Raw genomic sequence first — 23,193 nt, 5'->3', positions numbered from 1 at the left:
ATTGTTTAGAAGATTATTTTAAGAATAAATATAAATTGATGTAATTTAGCACAATTTTGAGCCAGTTACTCATCAAAATTAGTTGCAGTATAATACCTTTTGTATAGTAGTTTTTGTATTCTGAAACTATTCGTTTATGTATGTAAAAAATGAATAAATTGATTTTGATTTGAACTAAGTACTTTCTACAATTAACAACAATTTTGTTGGTATAAGAAGAACATGTTGATACGGGTCAATGAATAACACGCTTTTTTCAGATTTAAGAGTCACCATTTTTTATTATTCTTAATTGTATTTCCTCGATAATAATCAAACAATGATGTAAAAACGTAAAAAATAACAAATGAAATGTATAAATAACAAAATAAATAATACTTGCACATTTGAGACGAATACAGTTAAAATCTTATTCTAAGCTTAGCTAGGACACAGAGTTTGAGGATTGCTTGAATAATTATTTCTTCTTGAAGAACGAAGAAATGTTTTTCGAACCAGCTGCAGATTTTGCTCTGGCCTTGTCTTTTGCAGTTATTGAGGTTTTTGGAACCTAGAACATAATATTGACATCTATTAGATCAAACGGTTTAAGAATTATGAGAGAGTAAACCAACTGATCAATAAGAAAAAATAATAAAATAAGAAAAAACCGAGACTCCGAGAACTGTACAAAGAACCGGACATTGTAGCTATAGTGAAGAGTAGACGACTGAGATGGGCAGGCCATGTAGAAAGAAGGGAAGAAGAAAGTATGCTTAAGAAGATCGCCAATGGACAACCACGAGGCACTCGCCAGCTAGGAAGACCAAATTTGAGATGGAGAGACCAAGACCAGAAGGACCTACACAGAGTGGGGGCATCTCTTGACTTGGCGGCAGACCGGCAGCAGTAGAGGCAACTTGTTGGCGAGGCCAAAAACCTTCTTAGGTTTGAGTGGCCAAGGAGGTAAGGTAAGGTAAACCAACTGATCAACGATTGGCCTGTAAACCAGAAATGTATAAATCCCAGAAGTTAATAAGATTAAACAATTAAAGGTCCTTAGCATCGTGTAGAATAAATCAATATAGCAGCTGATCTGCTTCTCAAAATATCCTGTCTAGCAGCCGAAATGTCCACTCCACATGAACCAAAAATTATAGGCATTAACCTCAGGTGTTTTCAAGAAACATAAAAACAACAGATGAGGAAATTGAGAACAATCTCTTAGGGGAATAGCACTAAGGTATAAACCCAAATTATTGAATCAGTTTCTAAATCCTTGTGAATTACCCCCCCCCCCCCCCCCCACAATGATGTAGTAATAAATACATAACTTTACTCTGTTCACAAAATTTAGGCGGTTTGGGGAATAAATCCATCCAAGGCCACACTAAAAAAACAGGCCGTAATGCTCGTCAAGCATGATGTCACGATAGAAGACGGCAATGACGTAATGTTTGATATTTTTGTGACAGAGGGTATTTATTTATTTATTTTCCAAGGAAAGATTAAAACAAGCAGCTGATCACAAACGGCAAACATTACGTCATTGCCGTCTTCTATCGTGACATCATGCTTGACAAGCATTACAGCCTGTTTTTTTAGTGTGGCCTTGATCCATCCCCTTCACTTTATCATACCTTTGAAATAACAGTTCAACAGCTGAGGTATGCCAAAACATCAAAGCTGAAACTTATATATTGAGCAAAAGAAGTAGTGGGGGAACTTCCACCACACAATTTATGATCCAGAATTTATGAGTAATTTAAACCACTTAAATTTTGCGATAGTGCACAAAAAACTCAATATTCATTTCACATTTTACCCTAACAAGTGGGTTTCTTCAGAAGGACCTAAATGAGGTCACTAAACTAATGGTAATTACTTTCTTGTGAAGAAGCATCTTTGGACGGGCAAAATATTAATTTGTGTGTTGTAACTTCATGAAAATTTCAGGGTTGTCAGCAAAAAACAAAATTCACACATTTTCCCCGGCTAAAAAGTAGGCTACAAAAATTCCTGGCGACTAATATAGGCTACTTATAAGAAAAGCCCATTAAAAGTTGTAAACAGATTCAAATAATGGATATATTGGTGAATAATTATTAACCCACATATGTTTATTAGCCCTTAAGACACATTAACTCTTAATATTCACTCGACAAACACTGCAAATTATGGTTGTTCCGTCAAGTGTCTTTGTTTTATCTATTAATTTTTAAATGTCTTTGTTTTTAACAGTCCATGTAATTCTATCATATGAACATATCCATTGTTGCATTCATTTGCCTCGAATCACCTCTCATAACAACACGTACTAATTTTTTCTCTTAATTAATCAACCTCTTTATACCAAAACCCTTGACTTTTTCCTCTCTAATATAATTTCATCACACAAAGGTTGAAAATTAACACTAATAAGTTAATAAGCTTGTACCACTGAGCTAGGCCTCCTGAAGCAGTTTCGAACTCCCGAACGTTAAAATTTTTGCGTTATATTTGCCGATAGTTACTTATGATTAACTGAAAACCGGTAAAAACCAATAATTATTACAATTAAAATTATGTATTTTCCAAAATTAACTAAACTTAAAGTCAAAGCTAAAACATCAATTCAATCCACAGTCGAGCGTCGATTGGGAATAGTATTGTCATAACCTAAATCGTTGTGTCGTCTGTCTAGTGTCTACACTCTACAGTACAGTTCCGCCATTGCGAATGTCACAACTCATATCAATGGTCAAGTTGTTTTTTTGTAATAAAAAAAAATACATTCACTATAATTTTTTTTTATGGATTGGCTCAAAATTGTTAGAGCTATAAAATTCCTCATAAATAAATAAACATAATGATAATAGTTTAAATTCACGGAAAATCCCCGAATAATACCATTTTCACACATATTTCCCGGATATTTCACGGCGGTTAAAATTCACGCATAATTCCCGATTTTCCCGGAAGCTGACAAGTGACAACCCTGAATTTTTATCCCCATTCCTTCTTTCTTAAGTACTCTTAAAGCGGCTTACTAAGGGCCCTCCCTGTTATAGGATTACTTTTCTTGGTAAGTTAACTGTAAGTGCAACTGGCAAGTTGGCCTACTGGCTCTACTTGCCTTGCCTTTATGGCAAGTGCTCTTTCCTTCAAAATCTTGTTTAATTTAAAGTAGATTGAAATAATTGAGTACAGTATAGCAGAATACCTTCTCAGGTTTAGAGAGATCGAGGGCACCGTTCTTGACAGGCTCCTGTGCCTCTGTCTTTGGTCGCTTACTGCTACTGTTGTCTGCAGTAGCGTTTGTGTTTGCGCTAGCCAGCTGTTTGCGCTTGTTCGCTCCAGTCTCCGGCTCTGGCAGGCCGAGGTGTTTGGACAACTTTGCACTCAAGTCATCCTCCAAGTACTCCGACACTACTCCGTGAGCGTATCTCAGGTAGCTCTCTGCAACAAAACGGTTATTAATTGAAAAAGTAGTAAGATGAAAGGTGATTTTTACACATTTTTTTTGGAACATTAGTGTACAAGATATGGGATGTTATGTCTAGGATTCAGATGTTGAACGACAAAATAACCCTTACAAATGATTAGTTACTGACCTGCAGAGTCCTGATTAGACTTGACGAAGGTTGCGGAGACTGCGTTGTTGCTTGACACGTGGATTCCTTTCTGCTTCAACACTTCACACACTCGCTCAGTCTTCCTCGCCAACCATGTCAGTGTCTTCTCCTCGTTGTACTTGTAAGCGTTGAGATCCTCATCACCTGAAAAAATAAAAGTGATAATTATCTCATCCAAAAGATGAAAGCCGTTGACCCAGATGCCATTAGTCATTAGGCCATACAATATTTAGGCTATACTATCTAAAAAAGTTGATGTTTGATGTAACAAGACGAGAGATTGGACTGTTTCCTTGACAAACAATGACATTACACCATAAACACACAACCTTTATAAACCTTTGCACTTGTGATTATTGAACTACCATAGTTTGTAGCTTCTTGCCAATGACTCGATTAATACAACAGTTGGAAAAAAGTGAAACAGCAGTAGTTCAAAAACGAAATAGGACCTTAATTTAAAAATATTTTTGTTAACTATAGTGTGACAATAAAGTTATTAAGAATATCCTAATGTAGGCCCTATGTATCTTAAAGCTAAACAATAACAATAGTTACTTAAGGTATAGCCTATGAAATGTCTGTTACCTTTTTTGTCAGCGACTTGTGACAAATGTTTCAGTCCTGAACAAGAGAGAAGTCTTTCTGCTTCTGGAAAGTCGTCATCCTTCAGGATCTGATCCAGAGGACAGGCATGTTGGGACTGAAAAAGTTAAAATTTTAATGCCAATGTTATTTTAATAAGAGAAACTTTTAGTTATACGATTTAAATATTTATAAACTCAAAACTTTTAATCTGTGATTTTAAACAAACAAATAACACAGGTATGGTCACTGGCCATGGCTTCCTGGAATTGCACCAGCATCGCTTGAGGATCCACAATGGAGACACTGCATATAGGAAATGTAGGCAGTCAGAGGATACTGCAGACCATCTACTCTATGGCTGCACAGCTCTGAACAAGGTAAGGGATAGTACTCTACTCTTGGAGCAACGACAAGGGGACGACACCTTCCTCAGGAGGAGCTCATAGATAGGATGCTGAAGTTCATTAAGCAACTCAGGTTTGACAGGCTCTGACACACCCCGTTATATATGCCGTTGGTGAGTCGGTGGCTCAGTTGGTAGCGTCACGGACTTTGGGCCCAAGGCAGAAGTGTCGTGGGTTCGGATCCTGGTCACTGCCACAAACTTTTATCAGTACAGTTCACCTTTGTACTGTACCGGCTCACCCCTTGCTTTGCTGGATACGTTCCACGCACAGATCTGTAGTCTATGTGGACGGGCAAATGCAAGGTTAAAAGAGGCCGCCAACCTCTTTAAAAAAAAAAAAAAAAAATACCAAGTGGGGAGCGCAAAAAGTCTTGGAGGAAAAAGTAGAAGAATCATCAGAAGACTGAAAATGAACGTTTGGCAAGTGGAAGCGGGTGGTAGCTAAGAGTAAAGCATTTACCTTTACGACCTAAGGAAGGAGCTTAACTCAACAAGGAGGTGAGGTGTATGTTTGATTCCTAGATAATATCCTCAAGATCAATCAGCTGATCATAGGAATGAAATGTCTGTTTATCTTGGTTTTTTTGTAATGAATTTATAGTTTAAAATTTCTTGCAAATATTTCATGGTTAATCGGGGAATTAACACATAAAATGTGTTTATAAGTAGTGTTTCTTATACTTACTTTTCTCAAATATGGTAGAACCAAAAATATTGGATCCACAGGAGTAGAGAGATGCATCTTTCCGTCAGATTTTACAGAATCCTCAATAAACCATGATCTGAAAGGATAAAGAGAGTGCATATAGTAGGCAATATGTATGAATTACTGTATCAGGAGATATCCAGATTTATTAGCAAACTTTGGCTATTTCAAACAATGTAAGATAACCCTCCATGCTTAACATATCCATAAACAAGTCCGGGTTCACCTTTTTATGGTTATGTAACTAAACAGTTGTTCAACATGTGGAATTTCAATCAATGTAACTACAAAAATAATAAAATTGAGACATAAAAAACAATGTGGTAGGCCTATTTGTTTTTAAAAGTATATTACATTACTAGCCTGGCAAGTGGTGTTTTACCGAGCGAGCACGACAGCCGAATGCGGGATTTTCATGCAAGTACAGTAAAGCTTACCGGGCGAGTAAAGTACGATACTTCACATCATACTACACAGAAAAATTAGTACAATGCGTTTAAGCATAACACAATTTATTTAGGACTTAACATAAATTATAATATTTTTATATCTCAGAAAATAAAATAGGCGGTTGCAATCAGCTGTTTATTTTATCAGCTGACTAAGTGCACGGTAAAAAGCTTTGACCGTGCAGTGCACGATTAAAGTACTTTACGTTACTTTTCCGTGTGTAGGCACGGCAAAGGGCAACTTTCCAGCCTATCAATACGGATGGAAAAGTACAGTAGGCCCTACCAGTTTCTGTGTAGTATGATTTAAAGTAAAGTTACGTGCTTTAACATCTTTTACAGTAACATTTAATTTAATATCACAGACATTTCTGGTTTGAGTACTTCTTCCGTATTACTACTTTACTGACTTTATACCACCACAGAAATTATTTGGGTGGTACTGACCTATGGTGAGAGACACTTAAGTTTAAAAAACTATGAAAGCTGTCAACTTACAGTTATGGTACAAGGTACAACTTATGACAACATTGGTGCAAAACGTTAAATCTAGTGGGATTTTTGTAAAACATATGCTTGATATATTGATGAAAAAGTTACTGTTAGGCCTTAGAACCAAGCCCCTTCAGATTCAAAATTTGTTACCTTTTATTTTCCGAAAATGTCAAAACTTCCTGGATCAAGTTGTCACCGGGGCTGAACAAGAACATGGCTGGAGCACCAGTTTGGGGGTGCCTCAGCTGAACAACATCTGGTGTCCCGCTGCCCTGATATCCCTCAGGCACCTCAAACGCCTCTCCTGAAATATCAGGAATTTGTAAGACTATGACACAACGTATTGTTCACAATGTAAGTGGACAATACAGTTGAATGGAGTTTGTATTCAATGATTACACTAATATTTTTGATGTTACAACAACTTTACAACTAGGCCTAAGAAAACCTTAAGACTACTTTACAGGGAATATTGTTATAAGCTAATCAATAATAATCATATTAGCCTACAAGAAGTTGGTAAAAATCATCTAATTCATATAGGTACCTAGGTACAAAGGTCTGTTGGAAATAATTTCATACGTATTTTAAATAAATCAAAACCAGCTACCTATATTTTTTATATTCTCAGTAATGCTATTGCAATATATTTTAATGCCACTATAATATGGGATTTTTCAAAAATTAATATAATATGTCCGTTAAAAGTCAATTAGGCCTAATTACCATTCCTGGTTAAGTACAAGAAAAGATTTCAATTGTGGCAATCTTTTATTTAATATTTTAAAGGGCTGATATGTAAGCTAAAAAATACCCCCACCCCCGCCTCAGCAAACCTGACAGGCTTAGGGAGTTTCAATTTCCGGGTTTAACAAATACTTTATACCTACTTTAATATAATATATGCACTTTAACTTAATAGGCTACTCTTTATTGAAATGGTGAACAAACAAAGTAGGTATTTATGATAGGCTAATTATAATTTATAGTAAATAATGTTATTTACTATAGTCAAAGCTACATAACAAGTCAAGTAAACTTTTAATGATCAATACAATACTTCATCATACGAGTCTCTGCCGCCCATTTAATATTATTGTTTATGCTTGTAACTCCCTATAAAAAATGACTCAATTAAAAAGCTATTGATAGTGACAATGCTAGATAAAGTAATACAAAGAAAAATGTTGATTCTTCCAGGTCAACCACAGCCTGATCTGTCTGGGTATTTGGACCATTGCTGGCCAATCTTCATAGATCTAGGGGTACTCAAAGTAGGCCTATCGGCTACAGTCAGTACTGCTTGATATACGTGGAAATAACTTAATGAATAGAATTGAATTGAAAATCCTGACCCTACTAAAGGATAATTAGATAGCCTGACTTGCTTTGTAATTTTTTGATGGAGATAAAATCATTTATGTATATTCATTCATTAACTTATTCATTTTAATTTTTAAGGGCTCACACTAGTGAGAGAGGTGGTGCATGAGTACCTACTATAAGTTATACCAGGAAGGCCTAAATATGGACTTTCCCCATTGCTGTCTCAGTTGTACCTCGAGTAGCTACCTATCCTCGTTCAGCTATTAACATGTATAATACTCTGCCTACCCGGATGTGGGCGATGGATGCACCCTCCTTCAAGAAGGCACTGAAAGGGACATTAGTAAATAGGCCGCTGTACTCCCTAAAAGAACTTGAGGATGAGCCCCTCGTGAGATAGTGTATGTCCGCCATGCCATCCGTTAAAACGCCAAGTTATTTAAAAGTAACTTAGGCCTAGCCTATGGTTTTTGTAAATATTGTATTTATTTTCTTATAAATTATGACACAATCTATCAGACTAAATCTGGCAAAGATGCAGAATTCAAGTAGGCTACACAAATATAGCATAGGATGTATTGCTACTAATGGTTGGGGAAAATTTTACAATGGCCAACCATTGTTCTTTAATTCAGGGTTCCCTAAAAGGAAAGCTAAGGATTTTGCTAACATAACTCTTTTAGAAGACAGTAAGTGAATAAAATTTAAATTATTTTAAACAATTTATAGCATAGACCAAAACAGAAATGTTTTAAGCCAAAAACAACGAACATTTTCTTAATGTAAAAACTGAATATTTTTTCCATTTACCTTTAAGTAGAAACACCCAATTGTTGGAAGATTGTGGGTTAGTGGGTTTCACACATTTTTTCGGCGAAGCTTTGACTCTTGGCATTGTAATTTTGAACTTGAGGCGTTCAAATATCTACTTTATTCCATTAACTTGTTTTGACATAAATCGAACCAAACAGCAATTTGCGGAAGAAGCAAACATCGACATTCGACACACAACAAACAGGCTGTCAACAGCAGAACGCAATAATATGACGGTGACGGTAGCTTTAGCTTCAGCTTGCGGGCTTGCGGGTCGCCGCTGGGCAAAGAACAGGTTAGCCAACAGTATCTCGATTTGTGTGTGATATTATAAACTGTAACGTAAATTTTACCTAGGCTGGCCAGTGCCATAAAAATTTCCCCAAAGAAAAATATCAGTACTGTACTGTAACACAAATATAACAACAATTTGCTTTCTCTATGAATTTTATGAGTGATTAGCGTAGCAGGAGTTATTCTTTCACTTTTAGAACTTATATCTTTTAGACAAATCTTTTAGTACTTAGAACTTATATTTTACTAGATTTTGTATTTACAAACACCGATACACCAATACAAACTTTTTACGAAATTGATTACAACATAATGTCCAATTTCACAGTATGATTTATTCATACAAAAATTTGCCTAATTACCTTTACAACATGACATTTTCACAACAAGTTTATTTCTATTATCCAGTTTTAGTTTTAACAATAAACAATCAATGAGAGATGTTACTAGATCAAGAACCCGTAATTTTTTACACTATTTAAGTTATTTTGTTATTCAAACAAAGTGGTATTCATGGCGGGATGGACAATAACTGGTTTTGGATTGTTGATATTTTATAGGGTTAAGATTTAAATACCTGATGAAAAAGATCTTGCCATAGACTAATCGATCTTGCTTAGTAGGTTTTGTAAATTTAGGTGTTAAGCAATCATTTTTATTCTGTTACAAGTGTAACCATTTAACACACGAACATAATTTAAAGGGTATTATCATAGATTAAACGAGGAGTATGTTTAATCTATGGTATTATGTTTAAGTATCAACAGTCAAAGTTTTAATCTATGCTATCGTGCAACTTTCACTTTCAGGTAAGTTTAGAGGGAAGCGCAGGGACTTTTACAATTGACAGGATGGTAAAATGGGAACTTTAGTCTCAGTCTAGTAAATGAAAATGTTTTTCTTTCTTCGGTCTGCTTGTTTTTTTGACGACTCCATTCAATCAGGACTCGGTACCCCCCACCACCTCGCCCGGGACAGCGGAATCGGAATCGGAACGATTTGGTTTGGTGGTTAATTGAGGTTATGTTTATTGTTATTGTATAATTAATGTTGCGGAGTTACAATAACCAGTAATAGTAATAAAACTTACTAACTTAGGTTCCCAATCTTTATAACTAATTTACTATTAATTTCAAAATGTGTTTGTCAGATCAATCGATGGATATATTTCTAGAAACCAATTAATTAGCCTAATTGATTTAGGCCTTGCCTAATAAGTTAATTTTGGATCTTTATAAAACAATGTTCTGTGTTGTACAAATATGTTGAAGGGTTTTATTTAACTGACCTTACCTTTTATTATTGATAATAGTATTATTATGATATTTTATTTAAATATGTTATACGTAATTATGAAAGTCAGGTAAAAGAATTTAAACTGTTGTCAATTGTAAGGAGTAAGATGGACCCTAAATAAATTTTGTGATTACGAAACATTCAAGTTACCTTTTGCATCTTATAGAAAATCTTATGGCCTATTACCTTATACCTTACCTTATAATAATAAAACATAACTTAGGGTATAAGTTAAACAAAGCAATTTTTTTATTCAATAGGCTAACTTGATTAGCCTAATTATTAGGATAACATACCAGTTGGTTGTGTTTGAAATTTTAATAAACTTAGGTAATGATTTTGTATATAAATATATCACCTTTATTATTTGTTTTTGATTCTTTAGACAATTTCTTTTTAAGGTGAGATAACATCTTAGCCTACTTACTGTTTGCATCTTAAGTTATATAGCCTAAGTTAGCCTAAATCACCTATTCTATAGGCTACTTTATAATAAAACATAAGTTAGGGCCTAACTTAACTTAAAACAATTTATTCTTTAAGCCTACTGAGTTTAATTACCAGTACGGTAAGCTTAACTTAATGTTTGAAATTTAAATAAACTTAGTTAGGCCTAGGTTAGGAGTTTGAACACAAATATATAATTTCATTCTACGGCTTTGTTTGTTCCTATTGATTTAGTCTCGTTATTAATTGTAATGGAATGAAATAAAGCCTCGATTTCAGCTACAAACGGCTGACTTTCCATTCCTTTCTTAATGCATGCACCATGCACCTAAAAAGGGTAGGCTTAATTTGTTGGGAGGCTTTCACATTAATTACTTGTACATAGCTGAAAATAACCTAAGTTAACTTACTAAATTACCTACTGAAAAATCCATTTTGGTAATTCTTAACCATATTTTAGTAACTTAGGCATAAAAGATTATGTTTAAATCCGAAAAAGGTTTTTAACTTAGTATAGTTAACCAACATCTTGCAATAACTGGGCCATCATGAACCAGAACCAGACTACTAAACTTACTATAAGTTTACTGGACAGTGTTTTGGCTTTAGTGGAGCTGGTAACTGGTAAGCCTTAAAATCAGCTTTTTAAGGCAAGAAATGATTCAGTGTTTTCTGAAGCTCATTCAAATAATAAACAAATTAGGCTGATCTTTGGTGTTTAAGTGCTTTCTGGCAGATAGATTCTATCAGCCAGATACTTTCTCCCTGTAAGATGGTCACATAAGGTGCAATACGATTACTAGGCAAAACAAACTTGAATATCATTGATATCACTGGTGGAGCTTTGACCATTGACATCACTAGTTATTATCAATTATCAATTCTTGAGATGGGGACGCCACCTAGGTGCGTATTTTAACCCTAATATGAGTGAAGGATAAGTGTAGAATGATGTGAGATGATCTGTGTAGCTTTGCTACTGACTACAGATCAGCGGTTTCATTAGTCAGGATCATTTATTTAAAGCCCAATTATGCTATAAGTTAGTCATTTTAAAGCTGTCACCAGTTTCTTAATCAAGTTAGTGAGCCACCCCCAGATTGCGCTGATATAAATTACTGATTTCCGTCAAATATATGCATCGGCCTACTTTTTTACCAAGTCAAAGCGATAGGCCAACTTATTGTAAGCTATACAGTCGACTCTCGATAACTCGAATTTCAAGGGAACGGCTGTTTTCTTTGAGTTACGTATAGTTCGACTTGAGTAGTTCGAGTTATAGAGGTAATATTTCACTAAATTCGACTTACAGGGGTAAACAAAATAAAATTCGAGTTATAGAGGTACAAATAAACAATGTTTTTTATTTCCTACATCCTTTAAAACCTTTGGCAAGCAGTTGGACAATTCAGCGACATATCCAGACCGGTTCGAGTTAGCGAAGGTTGATCTGAAAATTTCGAGTTGTTGAGGTAATGTATTTAAGGACTTCGACTTACCTACTGAACTTCAAGTTATAGAGGTAATTTATCTATCACTTCGAATTATAGAGGTAAAATTCGGGTGCAAAATTAATTCGAGTTAGCCTAAGTATGGTTTTCTTTTCGACTTAGGCAGATTTTCTCAAGGGAACGGAAAAACATTTGAGTTACCGGTATCAAGGAATTCAACTTAAGTTATTGAGGTTTGAGCTATCGAGAGTCGACTGTAGTATCTTTATGTCACCTTAACTAACTGAGTAGCAAAATAAAAGGATGAAAATAGAATTCTAGACACCAGCCTATTAAACTTTCTCTTTACCAGCCTATGTAAATAGCCCATTAAGCTGCATTGCAAAAACAATTTGTGAAAGCTGGTCTGTATAGATGGGGGAATTGTCTCACTTCAGTCAATGGTTTTAGTTAAAAAATATAAACAAAAATTTTTTCTTACCCTTACAGTAAGAATACTACTTACTTTTACTTTTTTATCGGGGTGGGGACCGTGTTCTGTTGGACTGCAGAACCCTGCATTACAGCCCAAAAGCAATTTTATTCGGTACATTGATGATACTAAATCTTTGTTTACTTAATAAGATAATTAAAAATTTAGATAATTGTCAGCTTTTCAAACTACTTTGTTTAACTTAATCGAGTTTAAATTTTCAAAAACAATGCAAGTAAAAATGTGGCTTTCAATACTTAAAAGTGCTTTTGGGCTGCCCTCTGCATTTTTGCTTCAATGAGGTAGGCCTACATCTCTTTTACAATAAGTGGGAAAACAACATGCATTATTAACAGGTAATAACAATACTGTAATAAATACTTTAAGACATAATGAAACCCGGACACAAATACGTTAGTTAACTTGGGCAGAAGACGACAGTCAGTAACTGTTGTTAAACTTACAGTGATAACAAGTAACAACAACAATAACAAACAATAATCGTCTGCCGCGTTTCAGTTCGGATGCTCCGTGTTCCGTTCCGATCCGATACCATTTACCAATTCCACTGTCCCGGGCGAGGTGGTGGGGGGTACCGAGTCCTGATTGAATGGAGTCGTGTTTTTTTGCCGTCATGGTTGGTTGTCAGAATCAGAAAACTATAAAACATATTATTTATATTTTATTTTTGTAAATTGTATTCTGCAATTGGTTGCTTAAATATTTGATTTTTATGAAAATGAATTGATTAAGCGGAAACAAATTTGTTTTATGTTAATAGTTAAAATGTGGCCGTTTTCTTTAAAATAACATGATAGGAGTGCAAAATGTTAGGTATACAGAGTACCTAGGATAAGGAATCTAATCTAACCTTTATCTAATCTAATTTACTTTGAATCAAGCATAACAGCTAGCCATTCAGAATGATGGGGTTTTCGTATGAAAAACGTTATTTAAAACGCCCAAGATTGGGACCACCGGACGTTTATCCCCAGGAACCAAGACAAAAAGAGGTAAGTAATTAAATTATTAGGTAATGCAATTGCTTCAGTCAATAGGCTACCTTAATACTTTTGGTTTTAGGGCCTTGTCAGGTTAAATTCAGAGTTAGCTATGGTTTCATTTCAACACTCCTAGCCTATAACTGCTAGCCTGTCTCTTCTTAAATTAGGACATGTAGGGCTATCTTAATCTTCAGGGATAGTCTTTCACACTCAGATGCTGTAGATTTGTGGGGTAGGGTAGACTTCCGTATCTGTTGGCACAAACAACCGAATGAAAATACCGATCGATATATTGGGTACATTTCCATATCTGTTAGCACAAACAACCGAATGAAAAATATCGATCGATATACCGATTATTCGATATATCGTTTACTTAGTTAGGTAAGGTTAACCTAACTACTAACCAAACGATACGTGTATCGAATGAAACAATCGAACAATCAATATTTTCATTCATTTGTTTGTGCCAACAGATACGGAAGTCTACCCGTGGGGTAGGCCTACAGTTCCGCAAATTGTAGGTATTTTATCTTTAGAACAGCGAGTATTTTTATTTTGTGTGTGTATACTTTCTCTCCATCCGTGCCCATAATAGACCTACCATAGAATCTTCATGTCCCCTGAGCAAGATTAAGCAGAACCATCAAGAATCTCTCAACAGACTCCCTTCCAGCATTGGATGTCTGGACCACTGGAAATTCAAAGACTGGATGATGAAAAGACCGTACTACAAAGTAGCGGATCTCTTTGTTTTTTTTGTGTAAAATAAACCAGACACAGTCATATTCCTCCTTCCAGAGGGTCAATTATTACAATGGCCAATAAATAGGCCTATGAATATAGTTTTTTCTTTTGTTATGACGCAATCCGTTCCTATTTTATGGTAAAATACCCCCACCACAGCAGACCTGCCGAATAAGCGAATTTCCATTTGCCTGATTGAGTTTACTCTAAAATATCTCCTTAAAAATATCACATTTATTTCATATTTAAATATCATTATCTAAACAAGTACTTAGGTTTGCTGCAACAGGGAGGGTAAAAAAGTGATTTTTGTAAAATGTTAATAGTTTAGTATGAAATAAAATTAATTTTCCAAACTTGATCAAGATATGTTCATAAACAAGCAAACTACAACAGTTTACTTATTTTCCATTTAAGAATAGGCTAACATAGGCTAGGAATTTTACTGCAATCAAAATCAAATCACAATCAAATGAATATACAGTTTTTAGAATTTTCTCCCTAACTATCAGACGCATACCGGTAACAACTTTTTTTTATTTTTGACCCTAAAAACATAAAATTTTGCAACTTCTTTGTGAAACATTTTGTAGAGCTAAATACCCCCGCCGCAGCAAACCTGCCGACTAAGCGAATTTCCATTTGTCTGAATTGATTTTCAGTTAAATATATTTTAATAACATTAGGTTTAACGAGTACCTAGGTTTGCTGCTACAAGGAAACTAATAAAGTGTGTTTTTGAGTAAAATATTGATAGCTTAGTACAAAATAAATAAATTTGCCAAGTTTGATCAAAATATATTTATAAACAAGCAAACTACAACATTTGACAATATTCTCCATAAGAATAACATGGGAATTTAAAATTTAAATTTTTTTTAATTTTCTCCGTTACTAATAATTGAACAAAAATACTTTTATATACTAAATTATTTGTTTTTTTAAGCTCTTTAAAAAGGCCTAAAGAGAAATTGGGAAATTTTGTGTTTTGAGGGTCAAAAGTGAGAAAAACCAATTTTTACCCCATAAAACCCCCCGTAAAGCCCCGTTCCCATGGTCCGATCGTGCTGGTTCGCGAACTCATTCAAGTTTATCCCGCTTTACACCTTTAAACCAAATTTCATCAAAATCGGACAAAAATTACTCAAGTTATCGCGTTCACGGACGTATATATATATATATATATATATATATATATGTCTATATATATATATACATATATAAAAATTTGAACGAATAGTGTTTTTGGCCTCTGGGGACATCAAAATGAAAAAGTAAATCGGTCCCGGGTCTAGGTCTTACCGTGCCACCTACGGTAATAGCTACTTCCCTATAGGGAAATTAGCTAAAAAACAATTTTTACCTCATAAAACCCCATAAACCCCCATTCCCATAGTCCAATCATACTGGTTCCTAAACTCGTCCCAAAAAATGTAGGCTAGATTTACACGTTTTTACCAAATTTCATCAAAAGATGTAAGTTAATGATTGTGCAAATGTTTAAAGTCGGGACCACATAAGTTTGCAGTTGAGGGAGGAGCATAAGTACCATATGATTTTGAATGAACCAATGAGAACCGTGCGGTGTTGCCAAATCTAATAATACCAGCTGATTTGAAAATATTGCTTAGTATATTTTTATTAGTGTTGTCAACGGGCGATGTGGCAACGTCGCACTAACCTTGTCTTGTGATTGGCTGCCACCAACTGCAAACTTACGTGGTCCCGACAATAGTCAACCTACACATTGTAGGTAGTAAGAGTGTAAGACTAAGTGTAAGCCTTAGATGCTTCTTGACTCTGTTGCATAAAACCAATACTTATTTTGGCTGAATCTGGCATTGTTAACAGGGTAGAATATTTGGCATTTAATTGATGGTCAAGTCCTCTATTGTTTATCTCCCTGACCAGAAGGTTCAAACACTGTTTAGTTGGTCAGTTTTTGTATGCTAGATTGTTTATTTTATAGGGATAGGCTTAGTGCCTACTATTATAATTTTTGTTAAATAATAGGATTTGGTAGATGACATTGTCACTATATAAACTGCAATATTTAATTTGTGTTACAGGATGAGTTAACCACTGTAAATGTAAAACATGGGTTTACAATAGTCCCCCAGCTACCGGATGAATTTGGTACTGCACGGAACTGCAATATAACAGCACAAAAGGTAAGTAAATCTTGCATCGTAGTTCATGATCTTGGGCATTTTTAAATGTAGGTACCTCATTCATACTTAGTTTATATTTTATTTAGGCAAATGAGTTAATGAAATTGTATAACTTTATTTGATAAAAAGATTTTCATTCAAAGAATTAGGCCTACGGTTAAAGAAATGCCTGATTTTTGTAGTACGGTATAGTATTTCTTTAAACATATAACTTCTTGATCAGCATTGTACGTGTTATTCAATTTACGGTATATTTCAGCAAGACTTATTGTTAGGTAGGCTACTTAACTTAGGTACTATAGCTTGGCACGTAGGCCTACACTTAAGCCAGCAACCAGACCTTTAAGATATTTGTATATTAATTTAGTGTCCTTAAGTGACTCATTGCTATGATTTGAATCGTATTGATAAATAAAGTAGGTTTAGCCTTTTAACCGCCACTATGTGTTCAATTGGGTTGCAAAATAATACATAGGCTAATACATATCCGGATATTAATAGTTGGTTCTTCTGTTCTTCAGTAATTCCAAAGTTCAAGAATCATCCATATTAAGTTACTGTACATTTCTTATCATTTACAATTAGCATTCTTCAAAGGCATTTTGATATAAAAAGCGAATGCACATATTTAATTGCTTGTAATTCATTTCATTGCTAAATTAGTAGATTATTTAGGCATTAGACTTGGTTTTTAATTGTTTTACAATTTGTCTGATGTAGGTTGGACAGTTCTTCAATGCAATTTTGGGCAAGAAAGAGGAACTGAACACACTGCCTGATCCGGGCAGAAAAAGACAACAAATCAACCCCAAAGACAACTTCTGGCCAGCCACTAACAGATCTAAAGCTGCCATCGAAGCATGGTTCAAAGACTTGGCTGGAAGTAAACCATTACTGAGCTTGTCAAAAAAGGTAAATTTGTTACTAAAAAGTTAGTAACTAATCTATTAAGGTACGTTTCTTTTGGAGGACTGCAATATTAAAAGATGAAAATCAAGGTGTAAGAAGTGATTTGATTTTTGTCATGAAATAGATTGCTTATCCAATATTGGTATATATTATTAAGTAGCCTAAGTTTATGCACAGTTTTTAAAGAATCTGTTATCAGTTGAAAGATCACTGTTATGAGAGAACAAAAGATATTTTTTACAATACATCAGTTGAAAAGACAAAGAAAATATTGATTTGACTGTTTGGATCTGTGCCGTTTGGGAGTAAAGTCAAAGTCCAAGGGTCTACAGGAGGTATCGCTGCCACCACTACTCTAAAAAGGGAGAGTGGGCCATAATGACACAACGGAGATAAAATGAGATGATAAAATAATTATTCAGGATGATAAAAAAAATAATAGTTTTGATGCTGAAAACTTAAGGTTTATTTTAGTTTTATTTGAATATAAGATAACAATGTGTGTGTGTATAGACTTTGAGAAATGATGTAAACAGTATGATGGGTGAAGCTCAATTAATACCTAAATGACAATGTCCGCGTGCCCCCCTCCCTATTCCAAAACGGAATCAAGTAACTTCAATGCGTCTCTTTGTTCTTACACTTGCATTGAAATCACGTGATTCACCATTAGATAAGCCTAAAAGGCTGAAAATGGCTAAGGAAACTTATAGCCTACAACTAAACTTAAATACAAAAGCAAAAAAAAAAAAAAACAACTAAATATTACACTTAACTTAGGGACGGTGAAACACTACAGATCTAAATCTGGATATTCAGGAACAAAGTTTTCAGCCTTAACCATAAAAATATCTATGCCCCATTTACGTAACATGGCATCCTTAATGGGTTTTTACTTTTTTAGGAAATATCATATTAATTTTAGAATAGAGAAAAATATTCATATATTGAAATATCAACCCTCAAATAAAAACTCAAGAGTCTGCTAGGATGTTTAACTAATCCACTGCCCTCAGACACAGAGGCTCGTGATGGTGTGTTTGGAATGTTTTAAACAGAACCAGTACTCTAACAATGTAATTTTCAACCAGGCTCCTAATTTCAACAAGAAGGAGGAGATCTTCCCATTGTTGTGCGAGTACCAGGTTCCGATGACGCGGGCTGCGTGGTTCATTAAACTGAGCTCTGCATACACTGTCGCCATATCTGAGGCCAAGATCAAGAAACGCCAGATGCCAGATCCTACCCAAGGTTAGTGTAAGGCCTATTGCCTTTCAAATCTATTTAGAAACTCTGTCTTGTGCATTAAATTTTGTCAACCTTTTGAACTTAATGAATTGCTGTTAATCTATTTTTGCCTATTTTTATAATAATTTTTTCCTTATCAAGAACCCAAAATCCTAATTATTTAAAAACAGATTTTTTGGTGGTCACACACCACGCACAGTAAGGAAATTCGAAAAGTGTCAAAATGCCTGAAATCATGTGCAACTCATGAAGATTCTATCTATACTGTAAACTTTTCACCCCAGTTGCGCCCAGACCTGACCAAGACAGGATTCAAACCCTCAACGGATATCAAAGTTTTAAACCTTGAACTTATGCATGGTTTACATTGTAGTGGACATATATTTATCCATATAGTAGTTGAAACTCAAATAAAGATTTAAGCTTTCCAAAATATTTATTTTAAACTTTTCTAGTAGGTACAATGATTTTTTTTTATAATGTTCATAGGCTTACTCTGATTTCATCTAATATTTTATCTTAAGATAAATTTAAGATAAATAATTTTTCTTGAGATCTAAGATTTCATCTAATAGGCCTATCTAATAATCGGACAGCAAGACAGCATGTTAAAAAATCACTTGAAATCAAATTAAAATGTGTTGCTATATATAGCAATTGATTTAGATTTTGTGTAATTCAATTTTGGTTTTTGTTTTTAATTTGCACATAGGCCTAAGCTATATGGAGCGATTTTAAAAGAATATATTATTACATTTTGTTTGGTTCTAGATATAATATTAATCCTCTTCAGATTTTCTAGAGTGTTTTTGGCTGAAAAGTTTGAGTGTTAGGAAAGTCTCTCCTTCCTCTCCTTCATTCCTTGGTGTGGAACACTCTCCTTCTAATTCTTCCTCCCACAATGAATCTTCATGTAAAAATGGTAACACTGTAGTTTGTTTGATCGGATTAGCCCTAGTTTTTATGATTATAATATTGAAACTACAGACTAAAAAAAAGTTTTTTCGGTACTCTGGTATTATTCAGAGGCCACTCTTATACAGCACACTGCGGCGGTTATGTTAGGTTGGGTTATCATAAATATGTTTGTAGGACTTCCCTCGTTTCATAATGAATCAAACAATACCAGATGAGTCATACTTTTGCTCGCCAAATCCCCTCCAAGTAAGCCAAGGTGAGGTCGTTGACCAGAGCGTGTGCGTCACCTGTCACCGCCTGTATCTGGCGTGGCAGTAGAGGCTGCAATGTATTTAACTCAATCCTCGCCGAAATCGATGCCTTCTGGGAGGCAGAACTCAAAGGCCTCTAATTGTAATCATGTCAAATTTGGACAGTAAGTCAATTAAAGTATGTTCTTTCTATTAATGATAACTCAACCTAACACAACCGCCGCAGTGCGCTGTATAAGAGTGACCTCTGGGAAATACCAAAGTACCGTTTTTTCTTTGACAAGAAAAATTGAACACTTCCAGTCCTTATGATCCATCATAACCCACATATAAAACAGGATTTCCTAAAATTTTTGGCTCTTAGGTAAAATCAACAGTTAAATTATAGGTGCCAGAGAGATAATATTAGGCTGGAAATAATTTTTTAGCACATGTTCAGGTAATTTATAGAAGTTATATTAGAGGCAGGTTGATTTTTGAGCCAAGCTTTTATTCTCGTGATTAACGATATTGCTATGATTTTTGGACGTGTTTTTATTTTGTTAAAGATATTCACGATTCTGACATTATCGTGGGAAACAATTATTATGTCTCCACAACTGAATGGGACTTCACAATTCTCTGTAAATGAGGGAGACGATGTTGATGTCCTCGTGACCAAAGAAGATGCTTATTTCTCCGTCACCCATTAATATTTTTTTTTTTATAAATTCTGCCAAAGCAACCCCGCGAGACCCAAAGGTCAACAATTTGGACCTGACCTGGAGAAAAAAGTCCTTACTTGCAGACCCCTTTTAAATGTAACATAACAACAAGGAACTACTGTAAAATTCTATGAAAAAAACCATCCTATATAGGATAAAAATTTCTTAAGAATCTTCCTAGTAAAATAAAAAATGAACAAAGCAATAAGAATTTCACAAGAAAGATTAAACTTTATTTGGTGGGGAACGCCTTTTATTCCTTGGGAGCATACTTTTCCACCTCCCCTATTAGCATTAGTCATAATTGATGAAGTTATAATGGTTTTGATTTGCTTAGATTTAAAATAGATTAGTTGACACCATTCAGTGTACAAAACTGTTGTTAATGAATAAGGCATTGGTTTTATTTTATTTGTACCTTTGTTGGTCGCACACCGATGGAATATACAAACTAGATTACATATGGGACATGCTAAAGAAGTTCTGTAACGAGGGGTAGGCTTATATTAAACAGAATGTATTGATTTGATTTGTGGGTACAGTAGAACCTCTCATATCTGACGTTGACCGTCTACTTGATCACAGATGTTGCCGATATCACGTCAGAGCTAAAGCTTAGCTGTAATCTGTGAGGTGTTTATTGGCGATAGCTTCCCTATAAAATATTCTAAAGGTTCCAGATTTCTACAGTTACCAGATGAGGCATGCGAGTGTGGGGTTGAAACTCCAGACCACCAAAGTCATGTGGTGAACGATGGCTCTTTACGAGATTTATCATGTGGCATAGGCCACTTCACAACCCAGATGAAACCCCATTAACTTGGATTAGATAACTAAATTTAACATCGTAACAACAGAACAAATATTTAAAAATTCATTCAATTTAATGAATTTACATAGATAATTTAATTTCAAATTAAAAACATATCGTTATCAACTTGTATCATATGTTTACCTATCAATCTATGATTGTAGAATGGACGGGTACACTGTTGAAGTACATGAAAGAACAGCTTTGCAAACCTCTAACAGACTACTACACAAGCACCACCGCCACTACGATGAATGATGAACAGAAATTATCCCTGAGGCAGTGGCAGTACTGTGCCAACCTAGTTAAACACATGTATCAGGTAAGATGCTGATTCTAAATTGTTTGCTTTTTAACTGGTATTTTCAGTTGTTTGTTTACTGAAAAAACATGCTCCCCAAATTAATGGTAATATTTAATGTTTTGTCTGTATCAGGAGGGTTTGCTAGAGCGTCAGGAGACTATTCAGTGGATCCTGGAGTTGTTAGAGCGGCCGCTGAGGTCAACTTCCTCATCTGAGGACGGACTGTTCCGGTTGTTTCTGCCACTTGCTCTACAATACATGGAGGAGTTTGTACAATCAGAACTGCTCTCTCGAAAACTCTCCTACCTGTGTGCTCGAAAGGTATGAGTTGTGTTGCAACTAAGCTACCATTGATTTCCATATCCAACTAAAAAATTTGAGAGACTTGGGAATTTGACATTATTACCGAAATTGGTACTTTCGTATTATACGGAGGCCACCCTTATACAGCGCGCTGCTACAGTTTTGTTAGGTTGGGTTATCATAAATAATTTATGACTCATCTGATATAGTACAAAATGAGGAAAGTCCGCTAATTATATTTATGATAACCCAATCTAACATAACCGCCGCAGCACGCTGTGAAATAAGCGGCCTCCGTATAATACAAAAGTACCCCGAAATTTGGGGGAAATTAGGAGGGCATAAGTTTAAACAATCTGGCGGATGTAGAGTTGTTGATTTGTACAATGTTTCATTGTGAAGTATTCCACTCAATGATAACGAATGTAACATTCACATTTTACAACTTTGTTCCTTAGGTATCACAGCTATGCAGTGGAGAGCCTCAAAGTGGTGGTGGGGTTTCACCAAACTCCCCCGCCATCCATAACACCCCCACCAGCGGGGGCAACAGTCAAGGCACGGCTGGTCAGCAGCAGACTAGTAACAGGTGAGTCAGCGAGTCCCACTGAAAACCTGACTTGGACCTTTGTGCACGCTTTTTTAGTTTCTTCTCTATATACAATTGTACAATTCTAAGTAATGTCTTTCTGTTTGTCAGCCTGGTGGCAGCGCAAGGTGGAGCCAATGCTGCCAACACTCTCACAGTCATGTTCAATGAGTATTTGAGTTGTCCACACCATCGAGATCTGATACTTGGACTGAGCGCTATCATTCAGGTACGTACTTAATCTTCAAATGCAGTTGACTTTCACTGATTGTTTGGACTTGGCTGTAGACTCCTCCTGGAGCATAGGGCCTTCTGTCCTCTCCACTTCACCCTGTTGGGGTTGCCGGTTGCCTCTCTCTTGACAGCCTCCGGTTTGGTTTTCCATTTTCAACTCTTCCAATCAGTGTCCTTCACCAAGTAGTCTTAGGCCTTTCTAACTATTCTTTCATTAGGGTTCCTGTCCAGGGATTGTTTTACAATGTCTTGGTTATCTTTTTTCAACCACCCACTGATATTTTCTTCTTTTATCTGAACCTCTATGGGGTTTTTGTTTGCTAACACCACTATACCCCATTTGACATTGTTTTGAACATCTTACTTTCAAATTCCTTCTTAGGCAATTTTATACAGACAAATTGGTTTTACTTTGCCAATTTTCATGTTTAAGTTAGTATACCTTTGACATTTTAATGAAATATTCCATGTAAAAAAATATTAATAGATATATATATATATTGTTTAATTGCTGTATTTTTTTTTACACTCGCAATGTCCTGTATATGACTTAACAGCAGTAACATTTAAGAAAACCGTTAGAATCAACTATGTATAATTCTATGTTGGAAATCTATGATCACTAATGTAGAAACGGTTTTTGTTAATCAATAATCATGCGTAT

General features: G+C 35.1%; 2 protein-coding genes across 3 annotated transcripts in view; one reads left to right on the top strand and one right to left on the bottom strand.

Moving 5' to 3' along the window:
• Positions 1-261: 261 nt before the first annotated feature.
• Positions 262-8,604, bottom strand: LOC128991477 (ribonuclease H2 subunit B-like). Its single transcript, XM_054414388.1, has 7 exons — positions 8,374-8,604; positions 6,388-6,541; positions 5,273-5,369; positions 4,182-4,296; positions 3,573-3,737; positions 3,182-3,417; positions 262-550 (listed from the first exon to the last, which is right to left on the bottom strand). Exons 1-7 carry the CDS (start codon positions 8,456-8,458, stop codon positions 458-460), a joined length of 945 nt encoding a protein of 314 aa, XP_054270363.1. The 5' UTR covers positions 8,459-8,604; the 3' UTR covers positions 262-457.
• Positions 8,605-12,978: 4,374 nt separating this feature from the next.
• The window catches only part of LOC128991476 (mediator of RNA polymerase II transcription subunit 12-like), a 66,874-nt gene continuing 56,659 nt past the window's right edge, over positions 12,979-23,193 (top strand). For both annotated transcript variants that reach the window (XM_054414386.1, XM_054414387.1), the window contains exons 1-8: positions 12,979-13,349; positions 16,157-16,258; positions 16,979-17,170; positions 18,259-18,418; positions 21,264-21,421; positions 21,536-21,724; positions 22,165-22,295; positions 22,407-22,524. In XM_054414386.1, coding sequence (XP_054270361.1) covers positions 13,260-13,349; positions 16,157-16,258; positions 16,979-17,170; positions 18,259-18,418; positions 21,264-21,421; positions 21,536-21,724; positions 22,165-22,295; positions 22,407-22,524 — 1,140 coding nt within the window. In that variant the 5' untranslated portion in view covers positions 12,979-13,259. The remainder of the gene's footprint in view (positions 13,350-16,156; positions 16,259-16,978; positions 17,171-18,258; positions 18,419-21,263; positions 21,422-21,535; positions 21,725-22,164; positions 22,296-22,406; positions 22,525-23,193) is intronic.

The sequence above is a fragment of the Macrosteles quadrilineatus genome, unplaced genomic scaffold (genome assembly GCF_028750875.1).
Source record: "Macrosteles quadrilineatus isolate MER2022 unplaced genomic scaffold, UCM_ALF_1.0 Scaffold_4__1_contigs__length_99947679, whole genome shotgun sequence".
NCBI lineage: Eukaryota > Metazoa > Arthropoda > Insecta > Hemiptera > Cicadellidae > Macrosteles > Macrosteles quadrilineatus.
The sequence above is the reverse complement of the archived record's forward strand: the minus strand, read 5'-3'. Positions and strand labels throughout refer to the sequence as shown.

Excerpts from the sequence above, each read along its gene's own strand:
- LOC128991477 (XM_054414388.1), bottom strand. The coding sequence starts at position 8,458 with ATGCCAAGAGTCAAAGCTTCGCCGAAAAAATGTGTGAAACCCACTAAC. Across the intron at positions 5,370-6,387 it reads ACATTTTCGGAAAATAAAAG|ATCATGGTTTATTGAGGATT; the intron begins GTAACAAATTTT and ends TTATCCTTTCAG. Across the intron at positions 3,418-3,572 it reads GTCTAATCAGGACTCTGCAG|AGAGCTACCTGAGATACGCT; the intron begins GTCAGTAACTAA and ends GTTTTGTTGCAG.